The 9,403-nt window shown below is 34.5% G+C and overlaps 1 protein-coding gene across 1 annotated transcript; it reads right to left on the reverse strand.

Moving 5' to 3' along the window:
- Positions 1–1,061: 1,061 nt before the first annotated feature.
- Positions 1,062–8,814, reverse strand: LOC143565434 (26S proteasome non-ATPase regulatory subunit 12 homolog A-like). Its single transcript, XM_077052405.1, has 11 exons — positions 8,762–8,814; positions 8,483–8,677; positions 7,381–7,488; positions 7,192–7,296; positions 7,046–7,102; positions 6,781–6,971; positions 2,130–2,229; positions 1,927–2,039; positions 1,679–1,832; positions 1,522–1,599; positions 1,062–1,446 (listed from the first exon to the last, which is right to left on the reverse strand). Exons 1-11 carry the CDS (start codon positions 8,762–8,764, stop codon positions 1,228–1,230), a joined length of 1,323 nt encoding a protein of 440 aa, XP_076908520.1. The 5' UTR covers positions 8,765–8,814; the 3' UTR covers positions 1,062–1,227.
- Between the last annotated feature and the right edge of the window lie 589 nt (positions 8,815–9,403).

The raw sequence follows: 9,403 nt of genomic DNA on the forward strand, positions 1-9,403 counted from the left end.
GTTTTGTTTTATTATATACCCAACCTATCTAAAACTAGCAGTAACGTTAATGAAGGGCTACATTGATAAGGTGAAGAAGGTAAAGTAGTACTTGTGTTGTAGAATATTGAATTGAGCGGTGGTGATGGTCCAGTTGTTACCACTCAGCTTTAACTTGCAGTCAGGTCCATAAAAATTGTGGTGTGCCAGTCAGTCACAGCCTGGAGTTTTTAAATTTTTACTCAAGTTACTTAGTTTTAACTATTTGGGAAACTTTTACAATGAAATTGAATTAAAGCTTGAGTAGTGTTCTGGCTTGTGATGGCAAAACAAAAAATGATCAAAACATAACAAAAGTTCTAAATTTTATCAGTATACATAGTTTCTGTACTAACATAATTTTATATACATTTTTTACAGTGATGAAGTGGGAGATAGTATAGTAGGAGTACGACATTATTCAGTTCAAATTCGCAACGCATTTTCATTCTTCCAACTAATCTAACCAAGTTGAACTTTTTTTAAACCAAGCCAAGCTTATTGCAGCCTCAGGTTTTCAGCTATGTTTAAAATTTTAGCCAAAACATGTGCTCACTCTAGCTTGATTTGGCTCACGAATAGCTCGGCACAAAAGGAATTTCATCATCGTCATCATACATTCGTAATCAATAAATTACACCAATTGCAAAGCTATGGTAGGGTTTGAGAAGGGTAAGATGTAGACAGTCTTACTTCTACCCCGCAAGAATAGAGAGGCGACTTCCGGTGAGACCCCCGACTCGATAGTAGTTTTGAATCAAGCCTTGAACATAAGGCATAACACTCAGGACACAAGCTGATTGGTGCATTTACCCTTGTCTTTCGGCCATCAACGTCAAGTGGCATGATGCATGATTAAGCTTCCGCCACTTTTAAAAACTTTTAAAATTATTTTCACAAAAAATTAGGCATATGATTAAAGAAATTCATTCTGATTTTTTATCAATGTTAACAGTTTGATCAATCTAGGTCAGATTTTATTGTCTTAGATTTGCAATGCTTTTAAATATCATAAAATCAAGCAAAACATGACATAAACTGAATCAAAAGTTATTTTAAGGTACAACATATCACATTTAATATCTGGAATTAGTCAGCAAAATAACAAGAAAACAAATCACAGAATTAAAAGCTTAAGTATCAAATTCTACGAAATTCCCACTGCCGTTCTTAGTTTTTTTATAAAAAACATAATCCGTGATCAGATTTTCATACTTGAAGTGCAGCTTTGTGAACCATGGTTTCCTTGTGAATTTGGTGACAACTTTTCTCAACAAGGTCAAGTAACTTCTCCAAGTTAGTAGCCCATGAGTTTAAGATGTCATTACTGTCTTTTGTTGTCTCAAAGCATACTATTCCCATAGGTCTGTCTATCTTTGCCACCAGTGCTTTTGATACCACCATTTCAGATAAATGTTTTTCAGCTTCCTGCCATTTTTATATATAATTTATATCGAGTTATGTAACTTTATAAAAACAGAACCATGTTTGCGGAAAACATACCTCGACAGTAAGACACAGAAGCTCAGCCAACCGTTTCACCGTTATCCTCGCATAGTACTTTGAGACAACAAGGATATTCTGAAAACAGAAAACATATGGTTTCCAGTAAAGAGTATAATTATAAAAGAAATGAATGTAAAGAGTATTAATTAATTACATGCTCAATAACTCTCTCTTTGAGATCATCAGCAGCTTTGTCTCCTAAAGCTCCACCTAGCATGTTCTTTTCATTCTCAAACTCATCCTTAAATGTGTTCCACAAACCAGTCCACTGGATCACCTCCATTGTTATCAGCTGTTTTAAAAGCGACCTTAAAAGCCACATAATAAACATATCATTACATAATAATCAAAATCTTTGAACAATATAACTAAAGATATTAATTAATAAATAGTTTCCAGCACCTGAAATGAGGAATTTCTGATAGATTTTTATCATCCAAAGTCGAATTTAAAAGACTCGACTGCATAGGATCATGTGGTGCCAATACTAAATACCAGCAAATTTTCCTCAAAACCTGTGTGTACGCCACCATATATATATAAACATTATTAAAATATTTAAAGGTAAAAAAAACATGAACCAACAAAATGAAAGAAATGTTTACCGGGATCCACTTAGCAGGGTCCTCTTTGACAGATGGGATCTCGTATATTGACTTGTAACACCGGCATATTTCAAGATAGTCATTGTTGTGTGAATAATATCTACATATATGTTAAGCAGAAATTAGTATTACAAAATAGGGTAAATTCTATAGAAACCAACATACTTCATGCATTTTCTCATCAAAGTTCCTTAACAAACTTTTTTACATAAAAAGCTAACACGCCTTTTATTCTCATAAAAATCTATTCAACAATTTTTTACACATTAAAGTACCTCCATATATTAAATATGAACAAAATTGTAATATTTACTTATCGCTAATCCAAGAAACAAAAACATAGTTTGTGTCACGTTTCCGTTGTTGAAACCACCTAATTAAAAGAGACGCTGATCATATAGCCCTACCCATTTTATGCCTCTTAATTCTCGAACCACTTATAGTTTCCTAATTCGGAACAATTGCCTCCTTTGTTTTGACGCAGTTATGCAAAACCCTAATCGACTTATCTGGTACGCTTATATTTTCATCTAAACCTCTGCAAATCTAATTTGAATAACTGTTTTCAAGTACCAAAGTTTTCTGATGTTGATTCATCGGATTTTTTTATTGTTTGTGTTCACTATTTGAAGTTATGATACAACCAGTAAAGTTTTATATTTTCCTATTGGGAATTTATTGGTAATAAACATTTGAACGTCAAATCAAAACCCTTCCAGTGGAATGTCATGCATTTTTTTAAATGCTATGATTTTCAAGCTAATCTCGCGTATTGTATCACTTTAGTTTTTTCAACATTTGACGTTAAAATACAAACCCTACCTGTGTAAGCCTTCCAATTACAAGTCTATTTCAATTTACAATTATAATCAAATACCCAAGGTTTAAAAAGGCGGAAACGAGCCTCGAGGGGTTTTCTGTCAGACTCTCGAGGAGTAAGCCTTGAGGCGGACCGAGGCGTAAGCCTCAAAATATTATTAAAAAGTATTAAAACTATATATATAATCTATAAAAATCGCACTTTAACATAAAATAAACATTATGAATATTATAAAACCTTATTTGGTAATAAAACAAGCATCATATAATAGTTCAACCACTAATTTAATAGAAAACAAACATCATAAAGTAGTTTTTTGTTGTGTCTGTGTTGCTGTTGCTTGGTGTTGTGAAAGGAGGCACACCAATTAAACACTAACCATTACACAGTTAAGCGATGATGTTTTTAAAGTACACTAACAGTAAATGTTGGGCTGGCCCACTAATTAAGTCTACTAAGCACTAAATGGGTAAATAAAATGTCCAGAAAATAAATTATTTTTGGCATATATCTGTATTTCATAACTTCTAGTGAGGCTTAAGCCTCAACGCCTCGCCTCGAAGCCTCACCGCCTCAAACCGCCTCGGACCGCCTCACAAAAGTCGAGGCTTAGGTTTCAGTAAACCCTAATGAGGCTAAGCCTTTTATGCGTTTTTCCACCGAGGCTGCCGAGGCGTAAGCCTCGTGGCGCGCCTCAAAAAGCCTTTTTAAACCATGCAAATACCATACAGTTAGTATTCAACAACTTAAATAGACTATCATTGGAGATCATGAAATTTTGTTCAGGTCAATATTATGTATTGTTTTCAAAATGTGTAATTACAAAATCAAATTCTGGCCAATATAGCTTCTTGTTGTACAAAATATGAAATTATTTTACATTTTGTTATGTGCGCTTTCATACAGGGCCATCTTCTATACCATATCGATTTGAGTTTGTTGGCCCTAAAAATTGAGTCAATTAGTCCTTTTTTTAGTAAATGGATGTTATTAAACTAACAAATTTAATCATCGGTTTAGGGCTTAATTGCTACCCGTTTTTGTTAATCGATTAGCAATTTTAATTCTTTGACGATCTTCTACTGTGATCCTGTTATTGATAAAGCTCGAGGCATATTGTGGACTCCACCAGTGGGTCCTGGTTTGGCTCAAATATTTTGATCTTGTAAAAACAATATTGAGTAAATTAGTCCTTTTTTTAGTAAATTAATGATATTACACTAACAAATTTGATCATCAGTTTAGGGTTAATTGCTCCCCGTTCTTGTTAATCGATTAGCAATTTTAGTTCTTTGACAATCTTAAACTGTGATCCTGTTATTGATAAAGCTCGAAGCATATTTGTGGATTCCACCAGTGGGTCCTGGTTTGGCTCAAATATTTTGATCTTGTAAAAAGACTAAAAACAATAAGTTTGGTTGTACCCTTGTAGATCATAATTCAGTCCAAATTAGTATTATGTTTGTGATTTTGTAATTTGTGGCTTGCAGTTTTTCCCTAAGTAGTGCCATACAGAAACGGTGCACTAAGTGATCACGAAACATTGGTTTGGCATGGAAAAGTAAGAGGCCAAACCTCTAAGATGAAAAAATTGTAACACCATATGCAAATTCTCAAGCTACCTTTGCTATAAATTCAATTCTCCATATTTAAACTTTCTGCAGACAATTTAGTTCGAAATAACACACTGCTATTCAATCTCTACTATACAATTTACCATCACATATTTCTACTCAAATGCTAGACATCCCACACATCAAATTTCTTAATCCTATGTGTGTTAAGTTAATGGTATAATTATTTTTGACTAAATGCACGCACAAGTAATTAACCCTCTTCTTAGAGAGGTACTGATTATGTTTAAAGATGGAAACTCATAATAAAAGATCGGGTATTTCTTAGTAGACATGACTTTTCAAAGTTCGAGAATAAAAAAATTGATCAATAGCTATTGTTTATCATTGACGTAACTAACATTGCATTAGTTATAGTTGCAGATCAGTTGTGGTTGCTATAGTAGCCCTAAATGGAAAACATTTGTAATTGTTATGTTTGATTCGGCTATGAAGTTCAAGTCTATAATATAACTGGTGTTTTAGTATTCGTTGTTTTGTTTTTCTTTTGTGTTTCTTCCTATTTAATTTCCAGATATGTTACCTAAAAGTTTAACTATTGCTAATACTATCTGCAGATTATGATAATGTGTTAAGGTTAATTGAGCATATACTATTGGGCGGAGAGAGGATACATACCACAGCTTGCTTTATATCAATCAATCAATCAATCAATCAATCATGCCCAGTAAAATCCCACCAACAGCAAAGCTATAAGTAGGGTCTAGAGAGGGTGGGATGTAGGCACACCGTACCTCGATCCAAAGGAATAAAGAGGTGGCTTCCAGAGAGACCCTCGGCTCTAAGTACATGTGTATGAAGCAAAATAAAGGAAATCAAAGTTTAACAGTTATATAAAAACTACTACTAATTATAATAATATTAATAATAAGATCACAGTTTAACAGCTATATAAAAACTAATAATAATTATAATAATAATAATAATATATGTAAGGGAAATACCATTATGGTATGTGACCTAAATAAGTTAAGTCTAAGCCCTAAGGTATTCAATTCTCTCTAAAAATCCTTAACTTTAATTCTACTTCTCCACGAATTCCTATCCTCAACCATGTCCTCGGAGAGGTTTAGGTCTATCAAATCATGCCTAATCCTCTTATCCCAAGTCAATTTCGGTCGTCCTCTACCCCTCCTCCCCTCTATAGTAATGTTTTCTACGGATCTAACAGGATTCGTCGTCTGTCTTCTCTTTACATGTCCAAACCATCTCAATCTCCACTCTCTTATCTTGTCTGCTATGTTCGCCACCCCTAATCTCTCGCGAAACACAACGTTTCTTATTCGGTCTAGCCTTGTGTGCCCACACATCCAACGTAGCATTCTCATTTTTGCTACCTCCATCTTCCGCACTTGTGCCTTCTTGATGGCCCAACAATCTGTTCCATATAGCATTGCAGGTCTAACTGCCACCCTATAGAATTTTCCCTTTAGTTTAATCGGGAAACTCTTGTCGCACAATATACCTATGGCTGCTTTCCATCTACACCATCCTACCTGAACTCGGTAGGTCACATCACTGTCTAATTCCCCATCGCTCTGTACAAATGATCCTAAATACTTGAACTTCGTTACCTGCGGGACCACCTGCCCTTCAATTGTGATCTGTGCGTCTTCATTGTCGTTTATCCCACCAAAATCACAGTGGAGGTACTCCGTCTTAGATCGGCTAATCTTTAAACCTTTTGTCTCTAAGGTTGTTCGCCACTCCTCAAGCCTCATGTTTAGATCTTGTTTTTTCTCAGCAAGTAACACAATATCGTCTGCGAACATCATGCACCACGGGAGAGTCCCCTGAATCGACTTTGACAACTCATCCAAGACCACAGCTTGCTTTATATCAAGCTTATTTATCTAAATTTTTAAAATTTTGAAACTTAAATGAATTTGCGTCTTGAAATGTCTGTATCTTATTCAAGGTATGTCTAAAACTTAACCACTAGAAATTAAAAATACAAATAGTTACAATTTTGTTAATTTTATCATTTTTGTTTTACATAATTTCATCCAATCATTATTAAGAGGCATATGTAAAAAAATTAACATGTTAATGGACTTTTATGATAAGTATGTTGGTTTTTTATGTGCAAAATATTGTTAAGGGTCTTTCACAAGAAAAGATAGAACCTATGTTGATGGCTAAAGGTATTTGCCATGTAAAATAACAATAAAAAATAAAGTTCTGGAATTATACTAACCGGATCATGAGTTCATAGTAAATTCGCTTCAATTCAGGCAATGATGGAATATCAGCAGGGGCTTCTTCAACAATGCTCTCACCTTCTTTCGGTTTCTTCACTTTTGTATCAGCATCAAAAACTCGTGGGCTAATCTTTCTTGAAAGGATTTGTGCACGTACATAATCTTGGCGGTCTAAACATAAACGAACCTGCACGTAATAAACGTCACAGCATCATACTCGTGTTTTGAAAACATTTATTAAACAATCGGTTAATCACTTACTTGTTCAAGAATGAATGCAATCTTTTCAGTTTTCGCCATCGCACCAAACGTTTCGACCTGTCACAATACAACATATCCTTAAACAAAATCATAAAAATAGCTCAATTTAAAGAAAGTTGTATGATAATATGATATTATCAACTGACAGCAATCTCTTGCATCAAATCAGCAGCCTCAGCTATTTGCCCTTGTTCCTCCTTGATCTTAGCTAGTCTCTTGATTAACCGGGCTCGCTCGATTTCAACATAAATCTATCAACCGTAAAAATGAGTTAAAAGGGCTGGAAAAGAAGCATAAGTTGAGAAACATAACCCTGTTTATTCAAACAAGAATACCTTTCCAGCAGATACACTGTTAAGTGTTTTGATAAGCTCGATCTTGGTTTCGATATCTGGAGTCTGATCAATATATTGCATTGCTTGTTGCACCATAGCAGTGACAGCCTTAAGTGTAAAGAGAACATTGCAAATAAAAATAAATATTCAGACATATTTGCACCTTAAACAAGATAAAAGATATAGTGTATGGTTGCATAAAGCCAAAAAATTAAAGCATAGCAGATACAAGCAACATTTCATGTCAAAATGCACGGTCGTACAAACATCTGGTGTGGGTGTCTTTAACTACCTCCCTAAACACTAATGCAGCAAAAAACAGAAAAACCTTTCGATGCAGATAATCAAGAAATCTTTGATAAAGATGTCATTATAAACATAAGATAATATAAGTAGAAATCATGTATTGACTATATTAACCTGAACAACGGCCCCAAGAGTAATGCAAGAAAAGTCCAAGACTACATTTTTCTTTTTTCGATGTTCTAGTAAGATATATGTTTCCTTTAAATTCATGATTTGACCGTCTCATCAGTTGCCAACATAATTATTCTGTTTGTTTTTATGTTGACCTCACCTATTAAACTCTATTACACAATAAAAATACTCCCAGTGGGAATTCATGTTTCAGTCACTTTAGTAGTTTTGTGTGTTGAGCAATAAAATCATGACAATTAGTATCACCTATCATAAACATTCCCTCCTCACAATATCAACACAACTAAATCCTAAGCGAAAACTGGAACTCTAAAAGAGCACAGTTTGCAGAGAGTCTTTAATCTTTAAGCATTAGAACTAAAGCAAACTCCACAAACTCCCTACACATCCTTAATGGTAGAAAGCAGAGTCAAGTGTCTAAAAGTAATCAAACTACCTAAAAAGTAACTGAATTTAACACATATATTGAAACGAAGCCCTTCAACCGCAATCCAGCTAAACAGTATGTTTATTTTTAGATACACATACACTATATGTATGTTTATAAATAACACTCAATCTAATAATCCTAGTGAATAGCTTCTAAACACAATTAGAAACCGAAACCCTAAGCAATTATAATAAACGCATCAAGCCTTGAAATCACATCAATAAGTGTGTTCACCTGCTTCAACTGTCCACGTCGCTTAGACAAGACAACAATCTGATCATTGAGCGTCTTCCAATCGCGACGCTCAAAGCAAAGCTGAAGAATATCAATCGCCGCCTTCTTTGTACTGGAGACATCGCCGTTAAGTCTCATCTGCTTCTCCACATTAAGCAGTGACTCGATTTGAGCGTCCAAGCTACCTCCTCCTTCCTGTATAATAAAGAACAAATAGTTTTAATTACGATAACAGGAAGGAATAATAATAATAATAAGGTAATTCGGTTACTAGCTTACCATTGTGTGTAGAGAACGAGTGTTGAATCGTAAGTAGTGATTTGGGGATTTGTGAACCCGGAGATCGGGAATGAATAAGAAGAAGATGAAGAAAAGAATAAGAATCTGTGACTTGATCAGCAAGCCAATGGGTTTAAATGGCCCATTTCACCTCATACTTTTATTTTATCTTTTAAATGGCCCATCGTAACAATTACCGGCCCATTTTAACCTATCTATCTATTCTAATAAAATGATATCACTTTGTGTCACTTGTCACCCTCTCAGCCCTCCTCATCTTTTAAAACCCATTTTTCACATATGGTTTTTTCCTTGGATCCCGGGTGGCTCTTACCCGACTCAACAATTGATTTTCTGATATGTTCTAACCTGTTTGTTTTCACTCAACACAATTATAACCCTCCCTAATTAAAAGCCCCATGTCATCGTGGTAGAACATATTTTGTTTTCTTTTAATTTTAGGGTTAATTTGATCCTTCATTTCGGGATTTTGGTAGTGGATTGAAGGCGATAGGAGATTAAGGTGATTTTTTTTGGAACGATCAACTCAGTAAGGCCGGATACTCCGTATGCAGCCCCCATAAGTGATTTAAACGTGATTATACTTCTCTAATTTCCTTGTCTTATGTTATTTCAATTTCC

The sequence above is a fragment of the Bidens hawaiensis genome, unplaced genomic scaffold (assembly GCF_021521415.1).
Source record: "Bidens hawaiensis isolate Kalapana, Puna unplaced genomic scaffold, B.hawaiensis_p1.1 tig00022333_1, whole genome shotgun sequence".
In the NCBI taxonomy this organism is placed as follows: domain Eukaryota; kingdom Viridiplantae; phylum Streptophyta; class Magnoliopsida; order Asterales; family Asteraceae; genus Bidens; species Bidens hawaiensis.

Coding starts and splice junctions, on each gene's coding strand:
- LOC143565434 (XM_077052405.1), bottom strand. Junction 7,103..7,191: donor ATTTGATGCAAGAGATTGCT/GTCAGTTGATAA, acceptor GTATTGTGACAG/GTCGAAACGTTTGGTGCGAT. Junction 1,600..1,678: donor AAGAGAGAGTTATTGAGCAT/GTAATTAATTAA, acceptor TTCTGTTTTCAG/AATATCCTTGTTGTCTCAAA.